General features: G+C 37.1%; 1 protein-coding gene across 3 annotated transcripts in view; it reads left to right on the top strand.

Moving 5' to 3' along the window:
* Window positions 1–15,986, top strand: part of CD109 (CD109 molecule) — a 170,645-nt gene that overhangs the window by 84,293 nt on the left and 70,366 nt on the right. For all 3 annotated transcript variants that reach the window (XM_036766846.1, XM_036766847.1, XM_036766845.1), the window contains exons 7-10: window positions 1,204–1,288; window positions 10,461–10,557; window positions 14,118–14,259; window positions 15,213–15,322. In XM_036766846.1, coding sequence (XP_036622741.1) covers window positions 1,204–1,288; window positions 10,461–10,557; window positions 14,118–14,259; window positions 15,213–15,322 — 434 coding nt within the window. The remainder of the gene's footprint in view (window positions 1–1,203; window positions 1,289–10,460; window positions 10,558–14,117; window positions 14,260–15,212; window positions 15,323–15,986) is intronic.

The raw sequence follows: 15,986 nt of genomic DNA, 5'->3' as shown, positions 1-15,986 counted from the left end.
TAGTACAGTGCTTAGCAGATAGTAAGTGCTTAATAAATGCTTGTTGATTGAATATTAAGAGCTTCACTGTGAGACACTCTACATCACAAGAGGTAAGGCAAGTCTTCTTCATTTTTCTACTTCCTTGTCAGCAGCATGCTGCTTTAGTACTAGGATTTCTGGTAGACTCCAATGTTTCCTTGCTTTTCTAAGAAGCTAAATCAGGGAGAAAATAATTCATCTCTGTGGATGGAAGGTAACTTGGTAAAAACATAAAATGAAATTCTTAATACACAACTAAGCCTTTAAATCAGGTGACATGATTTGAAAGGTCTTGAAGTCTAATGATTTTAGATTGATTAAAGAATTATATTGTTTGGAGAGGAAACAAAGTACTTTATAAAGGCTTTAACATATGATTGGCCATTTATGAAGCAAACATTCATTTGAATGAATGAGTGTAAAGGCATTTATTAAGCACTTATGATATACCAGACACTGTGCTATGTGGAGATGTAAGTACAAAAGAGAGACAATCCCTCCCTGCAAAGAGCTTATATTTTTATCCGGGGGGAGACAGCACAAATAGGGTACTTGTCCATTTGGTTCCAGAGGGCAGAAATAGAGACAGTGAGTGTCAGTTTTAAAGAATTAAAACAGGCTTGGTGTAAGGAAGGAGTTTTCAAGAACTAGAGCCACCTCAAAGTGAACTGGGCAGCTTTGGGAGGTCATGGGCTCTCCTTCACAGGAAGTGTTTTTAGGCAAATTCCGGGTACTGCTTATTGGTTCTCTTGTTGTGGGAATTCTTTTAAAAATACATACTATTATTTATAGTGTTAAGACATTGGTATTTTTCTCTTGTTGAGCTAAAGTGGACTCATTTTCCAAATAGCAAAAATATATTTTCTCTCTCTCTCTCTCTCTCTCTCTCTCTCTCTCTCTCTCTCTCTCTCTCTCCTTTCCCCATCAAAAAACACAACAAAACTCTTGTAACAATTATGCATAATCAAGCAAAAGAAATTGCTTTATTAGCCATGTCAAAAAAAAGTCTTATTCTTCACCCTCAGTCCATCATCTTTCTATCAGATGATTCATCATTGTGCTTCACTATCAGTCCTTTGGAATCATGGTTGACCATTGCATTGATCAAATATTTTTAAAAGCTATTCTTTATAATGAAATCAATGGAATTTTAACAATTTTATGCTTATATTTCTTTTTCAGTGTTACCCAAATTTGAAGTTACTCTCCAGACTCCTTTATATCATTCTTTGAATTATAAAAATTTAAATGGCACTGTCATTGCAAAGTAAGTATTATTTGCTATTTTCTCTCTCTCTCTCTCTCTGTCTCTCTCACCTTATAAGTTCTGGATTTTAGCTATGATATTTCTGGATATTTTTAATTCTTTATTATTCTAAGAGAATTTTAATAAAATCTGGCCAGTTTTATTTTGTGATATTTTTGAAATAAGGCATCCAGGTTTTTTGTTTTTTCATGGTTTTGGAGGACTTTCTTGGTTATGATTCTTAAATATATTTCCTAGACTTTGTTTTCCAGATCAGTTGTTTTTCATAATGGATACCTTACATGTTCTTTTAAATGATCATTCTTTTGCCTTTTTTCTAGTATTTCTTATTTTCTTTTCTTCATTCCATTTTTCAGGGCATGGGTAAGGTTTTCTGTCTTCTGTTCTATGTTTATTTCCAATTTTTTCCCCAAAACCTTGAATGTAATTTTTTATCTTTTGCTTCATTTCTTCTAGCTATCTTGGAGTCCTGTGTCCAAATCATTATTTTCTCCTAATTCTTCTTTTTATTTTTTTAGTATTTTATTTTTTCCCAGTTACATGTGAAAACAATTTTTAAGATTTGTTTTTAAAACTTTGAGTTCCAAATTCTCCCCCTTCCTGCCTTCCTGCCCCCTACCATTGAAAAGACAAGCAATTCAATATGGGTTATACGTGTGTAGTCATGCAAAACATATCCATTATAGTCATGTTGTGAAAGAAAACATAGACCCCCAAAAAACTCAAGAAAAATAAAGAAAGTTAAAAAAGTATGTTTCAATTTGTATTTAGACACCATCAGTTCTTTCTCTGGGGATGGATAGCATTTTTCATCATAAGTCTTTCAGAGTTGTCCAAAGCGTTATTTTCTTTTATACTCTGCTTGTGATTGTTTTGAAGTTAGTCTCTTCTAGTTTTTACTTCTTGAGCTTCTTTAAATTGAGTCTTTCTTCATCGTGTTTGTTCAGAGTTTTCTTCTTTTGCTTATATTTTCAGCCTCCGTTCCTGCTCTAGTATGTCGTGCCAGAGCCAGGCCCTGGTTTCTCTGGTACTCTCAGATGGGGAGGCAGGTCCTGTTTGGTCCTATTTATGGTTGCTATTTCAGCGATGGACAGAGTGGCTAGGACTCTGCCTCCCTTTGCCGCAGTCCCTGGCTTCTGCTTCTGTCTTCTGGGGGCCCAGTTCAGGGGTTGGTCTTGGTCTTGTCTTCACCCTTTTTCTTTCTATATCCTCCAACTGAAAACTACCTCTGTACCGTGCTTTGGCTCTCATAGGTCCCAATCGGATATCAGAAGATTGTGCTATTGTCACGTTTCCTGCAGGTAATCCTGTGTGGTTGTGTAGGGTGTGAGCCGGCCTCATGTCCTTCTTTGGCTCTGAGATGAGTATTGTCTTTAGGGCCCTTGCAAGGCTTCCAGAACTCATTCCTGTTTCGGCACTGTCTCCTGCTATGGCTCTGAATGCCCAAGGTGTGTCCTGTCTCTTGGTGTGGTGACCTTTTGGGGTCTTTGTAAGTCATCTGCCGCTCTGACTCGCTGAGACTGAGATCCTACTGGTTTTAAGTACCATTCACAGGAGCTCATGCTGATTATTAGACTTTGTGACGTGTCTCTGAACGTTTGTAGGCTTCTGGCTCTCTCTTTTTTTTTTGCATTACAAGAATATGAGTTTGCTGGTATTTCTCTTTGGTCTTCTTAAACATTATTTCATTGCTGGGGTGTTTATAAGGAGCCGGACTCCTTTAGGATGCTTCATGTTGTCCTCTTGTTTCTCTTAATTCTTAATATTGTTTCTTATGGCACTGTAATATTCCATTACATCTAGGTACCATATTATTTTTTATCTGTTTCCTCTCCAACAGGTATCTCTTTTAGTATCTCCCATTAGATTGTAAGGTTCTTGGAGGCAGGGATTAGCTTTGCCTCTTTTTGTATCCCCAACTCTTTGCACAGTGCCTGGCGTATAGGTGTTTAATAAATTTTTGTTGATTGACTGATTTTCAGTTCTTAATGATTACAAAAATTGCTGCTATAAATATTTCAACGCAAATTGGATCTTTCTTTCTATTTTTGGCCTCCTTGTTGTATATGCTTAGCAGTGAAATCTCTGAAGTAAAGAGTATGGATATTTTAGTCACTGTTTTAACATGGTTCCAAATTATTTTCCACAATGGTTGGATCAGTTCATAGCTAACAGCCTATTTGTATTGCTGCTTTCTACAATTTACAATACTAATTTTTTTTAATCTTTGCTCATTTTCTGAGTGTGAGGTGAAACCTTAGAGTTGTTTTGAAATGCGTTAATTGTTTGGAACAGTCTTTCATATGCTTGTTAATAGTTTGCAGTTCTTTTGAGTAATGTTTTCTCATATTTGTTAATCACTTATCTACTACGTGATGGCTCTTGGTCTTAAACATTTTGACTAATTCCTTATATAACTTGGATATCAGAGATATTGTGTCAGAGATATTTAATGCAAATATTTTTCCCTTTTGACATCTTCCTTTCTTGTCTTACTTATATTACCTTTTTTCCTGCAAAAGCTTTTCAATCTTTTATAATCAAAATTATCTGTTTTTATCTTTTGTGATCTCCTCTATACCTAAATTCTCTTTTAAAATTTGGCTTTTTAATATCTATAACTTTCATTAAGGTTGCTATGTTCAGTTACGGCAAGGTTTCAGTTGTTTCTAATGAACTCAAAAAGCAACAAAGAGGATGTTAATAAATTCTCTTCCTACAGTCAAGTCACTTCAACACAAATTCAGAGTGACTTCTAGCATAACAGAATAGCAGATGCTAATTACTTTGGAATTGTTTGAATAATGTTCAAGCTGGAACGGTGTATAATTTTTATTTTTAATTTCAACAAAGTAAAAGTAAGATTCGTAGTTTCAGACCATTAAGTAGTTCTGGGGTTTAGCAGTGATCCATGAGGCTCGTTTAGATACTCCAATGGCTAACTTCTGGTAGTATTTGATGGTTGACATGACAATATCTGTTTTGTTTTTTTGACATAATTTAATAATGCTGTTTTTAACAGTTAATAAATGCCAGACTTCAGCAAAAGCAGGCTCAGCAAAAACAGTGCCATCTGTCTAGTTCTGATGGCATTTTTAGGCAGTGTGGCAAGTGGAGGGTGGTGTTGATTTCCCAGCTTAAGTTGATCACAGACCAAAAAATTGCCAAATTACTCCCCGGGACACATATTCATCATAAAGTTATGTGAAACTTCTGTAACAATATATGAAAACAGGCAAAAATTTTGTTTAGGGGTTTCTTACCAAATCAGTCTTCTGTCCAGGTTCAACAAAGTCGGCAAAATTTTTCTTATTGAGTGTTCTCTCAGTTTGGGAACTGTGGAGGGATTTCTGACTCAGAAAATATGTAAATTTCTACATTTTTATAATCAATACCCTGCATACTTCATATTAGTCAAAATGTCAAGAAACCTTTGTCCAAATTTCCTTTTGAATTCTTTGACCGGTGCCTTTGAATTTTCGGCAATACAAAACCAAGCAGATCATTGGTACTTATGTGGACTTAATTGAGCCTGTACTTTATCTTGGATTTTGCCCTTAATTTCCATATTGTTGCATCTTAGAATTTAAAAATAAATCCCTTGCATTTTATTATAGTTTGTCACTGCTTGAGACTTTTTGGTATAATCTAGTGCTCAAAGGATTCTGCTGGCTCTTGGGCTGCTAAGGGAGGGGGAGCTTGGCAACTGGGCCCTTCTTGGGCTTCCTGGGTTTCTGTATCCTGTCTGGCCTTATCCCCTGGAAGAGGAGCAGGAATAGCAGCAACAGCCTGGAAGTTTGGTTCCTACTCTGGCCCTCTGTATTCTAGACATGAGTGGAGGCAGGAAAGGATTCTTTGCTGGAGATGAGTGGACCTGGATTGGAGGATTACACTGATTATCTTGTTGTCCTGTCTTCAAGCCTCTTCCATTCCATTCCCTGATCAGGCCATGCCTTTGAAGCTGTGAGAAACTGAGACCCAGAGAATTTTAGACCCTTTGACCTGTCATTCAGTAATGGGTGTTTGAGGCGGGATGAAAAGAAGAGGGGCAGGGCCTAACAATGAGCAAGCTAGGAAATCCCCTTAAATACAGAAGCAGGTGGGTCCAAGTGATTATCAGGCCTCCCCCCTGCTAGTGCCCTCTGTTCCAAAAATTTGCCATGTATCTGTTCTCTCTTTCTCTCTCTCTATGTTATATACACTTATGTATGTATGAATTTTCCCCTGGATAGAATATAAGCTCCCTGAGAGCAGAGATTGTTTCATTTTGGTTTCTGTAATACTAGCACCTAACACAGTTTCAGTTTTATATGATCATATCCATAATTTCTTATAGTACACCAATATTCCATTTTATTTATATACTGCAATTTGTTTAGCCATTCTTCAATTGATAAGCACCTGTTTTGTTTTCAATTCCTTGCTGTCACAAAAAATGCTGCTATAAATATCTTGGCATGTATGGAGAGTTTCTTTTTAACAAAGACCCCCTTAGGGCATAAATCTAATAATGGAATCTCAGGGTCAAAAGGAATGGTCATTTTAGTTCCTCTATTTTCATAGTTCCAAATTGCTTTCCAAAATGGTTGTACTGATTCTCAGCTCCATCAACAATGCACTAGTTTTTATATCTTCCCATGACCCCTCCAACATCAACTTTTTCTATCTTTTATAATTTTTTGCCAGTTTGCAGGATACAAGGTAAAATGTCAAAGTTTCTTTGATTTGCATTTCTCTTATTATTAGAGAATTATTATTCAATATGTTTGTTAAATAATTTGCTATTTTTCTTTTGAGGACTGTTTATTCATATACTAGGCCTACTTGTCTATTGGTTATTGGCTTTTGGTCTTTTATACACATTAGTTAATTGTTTCTTTATCTTGGAGACCAAACTCTTATCTGAGAAATTGGTACAAATATATTTTTACCACTAGATTGCTTTTCTTCTTATCCTACATGCATTAATTTTGTTTGTGCAAGAGCTTTTCAGTTTCATGTGATCAAAGTTATTGATTTAAGTTTTATAATTGTCTTTATCTCTTGTTTGGTTAAAAGTAAATTTCCTTGGCTAAGTCCACATAGATAGTAAGTGGCCAAGCTATGGTTTGAAATTGTTCTCTAACTCCAAATCCAGTGACTTTTCTACTAGATGATATAGTATTGGGTTTGACTCAACATCACAATTTGAGAACTTAGGGTTCTCAATATGATATATTTTTAGAACTGTATTTTGAGCTTTTTTCAATCATTTTTGGGTACATTTATATTCAGTAGGTATTTGCTGAGCATGGGGGCTACCTTGAATTGACAATATGATAAATCACTGAACTAGCTTCTAGTTCCGCCTATCTTCACCTCATATGATTGGTTACCATTTTTCTCATGATTTTCTATTCCCTAACCCTGTAACAACAATGCTACTCGCTGCTACTGTGGTTCTGTAAGACCAATAACACCAGCACAGAGGAGGGCTGCTAGCACAGGTTCTTTGATCTGCTTTTCTAGGGAAAGCAACTTTAAGGAGTTTACAATCTCACTTTAATCAAACATACATATATCATTCACTCCAGACCCAGCACTCTATCCACTGTACCACCTAGGTCCCCTTCCTTACCTCCATGTTCATATATATTCCTGTATCCCAATTATGAGAAATAGTAAACTTATTACCCCTTCTTCCTTTCTACACTAGTGTATTTATTTTATCCTCTTTTCTCTTTCCCTTTTTAAAAGTTTTCAGAACAAAACCCGTGCACCTCCTAAGTATATGTTTTTCTTAACTTCCTATTCTTTAAAAACATTGAAATTCTAAAGAGATACTTGTTTCTTCTTCCTTGTTAGAGTATTAGTACTACTAGAGTATTGGAGTACTAGAGTGCTAGAATTCCTTTCAGTTAGTTAATTAATTTGCCTTCTTCAGTTTCTCTAGATACTTGAATTTTTCTTTCAAAATTCCCACTTAGCTTGAGATATTCATCAGAAATACTGGAAAGTAAAGATGAATCTTTTTCCATGTAAGGTTGTACTCAGCTTTATAGAGTGTTATTCTTGGTTGTAATCCTTTATCTTTTCCATTTGGAATATTGTATTTTAAGGTCTCTTCTCATTTTCAGTAGAAGCTTCCAGGTTTTTTGTGGGCCAGACTGTATTTCCTGGTACTTTGAATTTCTTCTTTATGGTTGCTTGCAGTTATTTTTACTCTGTTGTGGAAACTCTGGGTTTTGGAAATGTCATTCCTGGGATTTAACTTTTCAAGTTCCTTTAGGAGTAGGTGATTGGAAAGAATCTTGCTATCATTACTTGGCTCTCTGGTTCTAATAGATGTGGGCAGTTTTCATTTATGATTTCTTGAAATGTGTTGTCCAGGCTATTTTTTTTCTCCTCAAATCATGGTTTTCAAGGACTCTAATGGTTCTAAAATTGTTTCTCCCTGACCATTTTCCCAGATCAATTCTTTTTGATAGTAAATGGCTTATGCAATCGATCTCCAATATATATTTATTTACCTTTTGTGACTTCAAGAATTTGAGTGATTTTGTTAGTAACCTAATTTTCACTTTCATGTTGGCAAGTGGGCACATTCTCCACTATGCACAGTAGAGAAAAATCAGAGGTACGATAAGGACAAGTTTATGGAGCGATTGGTATCCTACTAGGGGCTTCACTGGTCTTATTCACCCTACAGTTGTAAAGAACTCCCTATATATTTGTTGCATATTTTCATTGTTTTCCTTTAAACCTCAAGTTTTTTTTTTGATTTTAGTTATGCCCCCAAAGCATAGTACAAATCCTTTGGCCTCTAAACCCAAGTTTGCAAAATCGGTGATGTGGCTTAGTGAGAAAATAAAGGTGTTAAATAAACTTCATGGTGAAATGTCAGCCAGGAGATCCTTAAGCATCTCAAATAGTGCAGGAAGCAGATATTACTGATGGATTATTTTAAGCTTGTGTGTCATTCATGATTTTCAGTGCTATCCACCAAGCCATTCTGACACAGTGTCAGAGTTGATGTTAAGACTTCACCAGTCTTGGCATCTTCTGACAGCACCAACTAAAGTCCCAGCAACCTCTCCCTTGGTTTTCAGAGGGAGGCCAAGGTAGAGAGGTTTACAGCAGTATAGTGTACAGCACAACATTCTCACACTACCATCTGATACAGTGGAAGGTAAGATTCAGGTTAAAAATGTTTTGGTTTTAACAATTTATTTGCTGTACAGTATTTATGGTACTATAGATTTCATGTGTTGTTAAAAGTGAAAATTATCTGAAATAATTTTTTTAAAAATTAAGATGTTAGTACAAAAGGTCACAGAATTCTAGGGAATTACTAGCAAGAAAAAATATTTTGCTTGTTACCAACTTTATTTTGTGTACTGCATTTTGTGGGTTATTTCATGGTTACTGTGTTAGGAAAAGTACATATTAGCAGAATTAATATTTTGTTATAAAGAATCGTATGCAGAAAAAATTATTGCCAGCAATCTCTAGTGGAAGAATACAGTTTTTGGCAACTGTGGGAATCTAGCTACCTATTTCCCAAAGGTTCAATGTATCAGCCTTTCTGTTTTTGACTTTGACACTGTTTTCTAGAAATGTTAATCCTACCAAAATTGAGGATTGACTGTATTTTCTGTTTTTTCAGTCTTTTGTTCTAATATTTCTTGCTGTCTCATAGAGTCACTGATGTCTCTTTGGTCTGTTTTAGTTCTCAGGGATTCCACCTCTTGGGTAAGGTTTACCACTTTTCTTCCAAGCTATTTATTCTCCTTTTGATTCTTTCCTCAAGAACTTTTATTTCATTTTAATATGTTATTTTCATTTATTCTAGGTATCATGTTGTGTTTGTGGAAAAGCCATTTAAAAAAAACCCTTGAGTCTTTGTTTAGAGTTGTTATATAATTATTCTCTTCTTTTGAGGAATTTCTGTATCTACAATATACATTTTAAATACTGTTTTTTGGGGGTTCATTCACTTTTCCAGGTTTAGCTCCTGAATTGTGGATTTGCAGCAGGTTCACCCCCTACCCATATTCTATTTTTGGGTGAGCTGCTTGCTAGAGAGTTGGATAGAATGCTAGGCCTGGAGTTAGGAAGACTTGAGTTCAAATCTGGCCATGGACACTGGGCAGGTTACTTAACCTCTCTTTATCTCAGTTTCCTCAGTTGTCCAATAATGTAATGACAACCACATCCCAGGGTTGTTGTGAGGATTAAATGAGATGACATTTGTAAAGAACTTAGCACTTATGTGCCAGTAGGTCCTTAATAAATGCTTATCTTCTTCCTTTCCTTCTCTGCTAGACCTTTGCTTGCACCTGGATTCTTTTGCTGATTTTTCACCTCCTGGGCTTAGGTTCTCCTGGATCTTTGAGTTTCAGAGTGCTGGATCTTCACAGTCCTCTAGGGCATCTTGGTACAGAGTGCTGGGGACCTCAGAATCCCTGGACCTAGGATGTCTTAGTCTGAGCATTACTGTGCCATAGTGGACACTGCCACTCTAGGTCTTCCAAGAGTCACACCCTGGTGATGTGTCAGGGGAGCCTTGTTCCTAAATATCTCTGTACACAGAATCTTACAGCTTTATTTTTTCTGGCCTGTTTCTGGTAGCAGCATGAGGATACTAGCTTCTCTGCCTGTGCTGGTCCTGGCTTTGCTGATGGCCTCGTTTTCTACTGCTTTTGAGCTTCTGGCTAACTTTTTGCATAATTCTGGTGTTGAGAAACTCGCTATGTAGCTTCTCATTGAATTTTTTTGATCTATTTCTTGATCTTTGGGAAACTGAATCTAGAGAATTGCTACATGTGGACCCTTTTCTGGTATAAAGCATCAGCTATGCTTATTTTTTCCTCACTAAGTCAATTTCTTATTCTAATCCATTCAGATAATGATAGTGCATAGATACATTTGATAGTGACAGATGTATTTGGAATTGATTGACTCAAGGTTTCTTTGAAAAGCTTATTAATGACTTGATGTCACCTTATATAAAGATCTCTATTTGAATGTCTTGAGGATAGGCTGATGCTGATTACTGCAGTAATCTTGATGTTTTTTGGTGATAGTTTAGAAAACCTGATTGGGGGGTTAAGGTGCATAACTGGAATTTTTGACTATTATTTTGACATGATCCAATTTGAAATAGGAAAATGCATCTTATTTTTTTTTTCAGGTACACATATGGAAAGCCAGTTAAAGGTGATGTTACACTCATATTTGTACCTCTCTCCATCTGGGGAATAAAGAAAACTATTACCAAACATTTCGAGGTAAGAATTTTTTATAAAGAAATCATGAGATTTTTCTAATATAGAAAACACTTAGCAGTCAGTAAATATTTATTAAGCATGTGCTGTGCCAGGTACTGTGCTAATAGGTACTGGGGATGCAAAGAAGGCAAAAGACAGTTTCTGTTCTCAAGGAGCTCACAGCCGAATGGGGGACATAACATCAACCAACTATATACAAAAAAAGCTGTATAGAAGAGATTTTGGAAATCATCAACAGAGAGAAGGCACAAGAATCAAGGGGAATAAAGAATGCCTTCTTGTAGATGATGGGATTTTAGCTGGGACTTAATGGAAGCTAGGGAAGACAGGAGGCAGAAATGAAGAGAAAGGGCATTCCAGGTATGGGGGTCAGCCAGTGAAAATGCCTGGAGTCTGGAGATGGAGTGTCTTGCTCACAGAACTGCAAGGAAGTCGATATCACTGGATCCAAGAGTATGTGAAGGGTAGTGTAAGGAAATGTGTATATTGCAGGGAACATGTTAAGAAGGATTTTGGGTGCCAAACAGAGCATTTTATATTTGATCATGGAGGGGATGTGGAGCCACTGGAGTTTATTGAGAAGGGGGATGACATGATCATACCTATGCATTATAAAGGTCATTTAAGTTGAGTGTTTAAATGTTACATTAACAGACAGATAAATTATCAGGCCAATCCAAATCTAACATCAAACAAGTCATTAGGATTTTAAGCAAAACACTATACATACAGTATCTCATTTCAGCATCACAAACAACCTTTGAGACAGGTTTTGCAAGTATTTCTGTAGGTGGAATTTGAGACTCAAAGAGGTTGGTAACAGTATGACAGGTAGGATTTGAACTTTAGGTTTCCCAACTCCAAATCTACCATTCTTATCTACTAGTCTTCACTATCTCTCACTAGATAATGAGTGACTTGATAATTTCTAGCCTGGAGTCAGGAGGACCCTAGTTCAAATCTGACCTCAGAAACTTATTAGCTGTGTGGCCCTGGACAAGTCACTCATTTGCCTCAGTTTCCTCATTGTTTCAACAATCCAACTAGCATCTTCTGTGGGGGTGTAAGATCCACCAACAACCAGCACCCAGAAAGCTGCCAACACAGGTCCTTTTGATCTGCTTTACTTAAGGAAAGCAACATTAAGGGGTTAACAATCTTACTTTAATCCAGCATACAAATATCATTTGCTTAGTTTAGGGGAAAAAACCAGCATCCTGAATTACAGACCAAATACAATTCAACATCTGGGTTTTCAGCCGGGGAGCTCATTATAACGGTTGGCCCAGAGTCATGCGCCACTCCTTCTGTGGCTCAGAGTTTCCTTCGAGAATGCTAACCTTTGTGCTTATATATCCTGTTTAGGGCCGCAGGGCCCTGACCTCACCCAGGCTGGGTGTGAAGAAGATCCCCACCCCCAGTATCACATCAGATACAAATCTGTGGCTCCCAATTGTCTCAGTGCTGAGAAATACAAAAACATCCCACTTTATCTGCCCCATTCAAATAAAGGCCAGAATCATTAAAGGTTAACAGTAAAAAGTCCCACTTTAATTATTATTACACTCATCTGCAAAATGAATTGGAGAAGGAAATGGGAAACCACTCCTGTATCTTTGCCGAGAAAGCCCTAAATGGGGTCACAAAGAGTTAAACACGACTGAAATGACTGAACAACAACAAAATAATAAACCGTTATAAAGTCGTGAGTAATGAACTTGCTGTAAAACATTGTTTACTTTAAATGCAGGTATTTCAAAAGTAGAGGTATCTCAATGAATTAGCATAGGAAACTGATTAAAAAATTCAAATAGTTTTGATGCTTTATTACATATAAGGCTCCACATTTAGTGACTGTTGCTTCAAGTTAGACAGGGTAAGGCAGGCTTTCAATGTCTTCTGAAGGTTGTAGGGGTGCCTCCAAGGAGTCAGGAGTGTCTTTCTCTAATGTTGGTAGCTCCAACCTCCAGCACGTTCCTCCATTATTTACTGACAGTGCTTAACTCCCCAATTCTATTTAATCAAGTAATTTCAATTAGCTTTTACAAATGGCCATTTACTTTGAAGATATAACATATATAGAAATACAAACATTTCCCTACAACACCTGGGGGACACACTGTTTCCTAGACTGCCTTGGTCTCTGGAAACAGTGGGATCAGAATTAATGACGTTTCTGTCTTGCATAGTCCTGTTCTGTTTATGTCCAAACATGGCATAGCTGCTGGATCCTCATTACAGCTACAGCTGGTGTGGGCCCCAGAGGTTCTTCCTCTATGCTCAGGAACTGGGTGTTGGACTGGCTAACTGTAAAACCCAGCATGGACTCTGCTTCAGGATCCCCAATGGCTTGTTCTCCTGACTTTTTGAAGCTTATAAGGTTATAGGCATCTGGGCAGATGGGTTAAACTATGTTGAGGGTAGCTGATAGGCTTCGGATCCATCAGTGAGTTGGGAGGGTGCTCAGGCATGTGAAGATTTCTCCTGGTGGATTGGGTGGATAAGAATAACTTGTTCCAATGGCCTTGAAGGTGGCTAAAGCAAACTTTGTGGAGTGCTTAGAGCTTGGTAAGACATTGAAGATGCCAAGGTTATCCACTGCATCCAGGGCCATCGCCAGTCATCCTGACTTTTATCTTGCCATTGGACTTCAGTGACTGAAAGAGAGGGTGAGGCTGAAGGCCTTCCACAGCTCTGCTTCACATAAATCCAATTCCCAAAGAAGTCATCACTTATACAGTGATACCATTGGTCTTTGAAAATGAAGGATGAACAACAACAGCATCTCAATCAGGAAAGCACGGATGCTGAGGCTAATAACCAAGATTCACATTCATAGGCTGCATGTGGTCCTCTAATGGGGAGGGCCCATGGCTTGTCCTCTTAGCGAATTCTCTCTCTTCTCTCACTAAAACACAGGCAGGAAGGAGTCAGATCAAGACTACCAGCTTTGGCTGACTAATGCCTTTTGAAGACAACTCCATTCCCAGTTATTTAGCAATCAAAAAGGTTCCTCCTCAGTCTAGCAAGACAGAACCAGGTCCCAAATGTCTAAGCATCTTTTCTCAAGGCAGTTCCATTGCACATCGTCCCTCTCTAGAACCTGGCTCCCCAGCCTCTTCCACACAGGGGGCTGCATTGGCAAAACCTGCTCACTAACCCCTCATTACAATATCAATAGTGAGCATTTATTATATAAACTACAAAGGTCTGCATTAGCATTTTATATACATTACCTCATTTTGTCCTCACATCAATCTGGTGAGTAGGTGCTATTATTATTCCCATTTTAGAAATGAGGAAACTGAGGCTGAGGGCATTTCAGTGGTTTGCTGAGGATTATGTCTGACATGGACTTGAACTCAGGTCTTCCTGACTCCAAGTCCAGCATTCTATGCATGGTACCACCTAACTGCCTCATTTACACAGTCTTTGAATATAGCAGGATTTTTATAAAGAGAAATGTAATGAGAAGGCAGCATGATTAGAATTTGTTAGAGATTTATTTCTTGAATTTGAATAACTCAATTAAAAAAGCATGCATTTTTTTTTTCAAACAGATAAATGGATCTGCAAACTTCACGTTTAGTGATCAAGAGATGAAAAGCGTCATGAATCATGCTGAGGAGCTACATTACCCCAGTGATAAGTCCTCTCCTGGGCCGGTAGAAATTATCGCTGTAGTGACAGAATCACTTACAGGTATAATAGTACATTTTTTTAAAAAAAGGTAATGATTTTTCATAATGGTATTGTGGTATTTTCTGAAGGTCATTTTAAAATCAGTGAGCCATATTTTGATGCTTGTGTAAGATTTTCTTACACAAGGCCAAATACAATTCTAAGCTATATTGTCTCTTCTAATCCCCCAGGTAGAAGTTATACTTCAGTGATATTGGATGCTTTACTAGTTTCCATAAAATAATAAAAAAACCCGTTTTCATTTGTTTCATTCATTCAATATTTATTGATCACCCAGTTTAGAGTATTTCAATAGTTACAGAGAAGGTGCAGAAGTTAATGAGATGTCATCTTGCACTCACAGAACTTATATTCTAACATGGGAAAAAGATATAAATGTAGAATAATACAAAATATTCTTGGGATATTTTGTTTTATGTCTTCAATCTAGAAATCAATTATGTGAGCTTAGTAGCTAGTATAATTTTTCTCTTGTTCACCTCTGAAGACTTTGGATATTCTGTCAGGTTTCAGCCTGTGGCTGGTATGTCCTGCCTTTTCCCAGGCTAAGCTTAATCTTTGCCTTCATTCAAACATCTCCTGAAATCTCACCTCATTGATGATGCCTTTCCTTTCTGTCTTTTTCTGATATTATTATATTGGATCATAGATCTAGAATTGTAAGGAATCTCAAATTGCCAAAGTCCCTTGCCTTTGTGACCCCTGGTGGGGGACAATAGCATTGCTTTATTTGCACATTACACATAACTTTAATAATGGGAGAGAAAGAAAGAGAGAGGGAGAGATCAGAACTAACCCTTCTGCTCTAGTGCTAAAGGACTGGAGCAATGTGAGCTTCTGAAATAACTACTGATTAACTTGTTGGTATTGAGCTGTGGGGGAAGTATACTAGGAAACACCTATTGGTAGAAACATGATTTCTTTTTATCTAAATGGTATTATTTCTGAAATAGGAATCTCCCGAAATGCAAGTTCTAATGTATTTTTCAAGGCAAATGACTACACCATTGAATTTTTTGATTATGCTACTGTCTTGAAGCCTTCTCTCAACTACACAGTTACCGTAAGTTGTTATATTTAATTATAAGTGCAAATCAGTAAGTTAAAATAATTGTTTCACATATATTATGCTATGGTTATAAAATAGTGTAATTACATTATCTCACTTGGTTCACATAGCAACCCTAAATGGTAGGAAGTACAAGTATTAGGTACAATTTATAGAAAATCGAGGATTGAAGAAGCTAAGACTTTTCCAAAGACACATAATATGTAGTAGATCTGGAACTTTAACTCAGATCTTTTCAATATAAGTCCAGAACTCTTGAAATGAAATATAATAGAATTAAAAGAATCATATTCACCAATTTCCTAATATTTAGGTTAAATCCAGAAAGAGAAATATGGGCTTGTTTTCCTGAAGTTTGTTCACTGGCTTTCGTAGGGAGTGGGGGAAGTCTCCAAAGAAAAGAAACATTTCATGCAGTTTATTAGCAAAGTGGAGGCAGCGAGGTGTCACAGTTCATAGAGTGCCAGGCCTGGAGTTATGAAGACTCATCTTCCTGAGTACAAATCTGGCCTTAGATACTAGCTGTGTGACCCTGGGCAAGTCACTTAACCCTGTTTACCTCAGTTCATCATCATAAGCTGGAGAAGAAAATGGCAAACCATTCCAGTATCTTTGCCAAGAAAACCCCAATGGGCCCATGAAGAGTCAGTCATGAGTG

This window comes from Trichosurus vulpecula, chromosome 7 (assembly GCF_011100635.1).
Source record: "Trichosurus vulpecula isolate mTriVul1 chromosome 7, mTriVul1.pri, whole genome shotgun sequence".
NCBI classification, from domain to species: Eukaryota; Metazoa; Chordata; class Mammalia; order Diprotodontia; family Phalangeridae; genus Trichosurus; species Trichosurus vulpecula.
The sequence above is the reverse complement of the archived record's forward strand: the minus strand, read 5'-3'. Positions and strand labels throughout refer to the sequence as shown.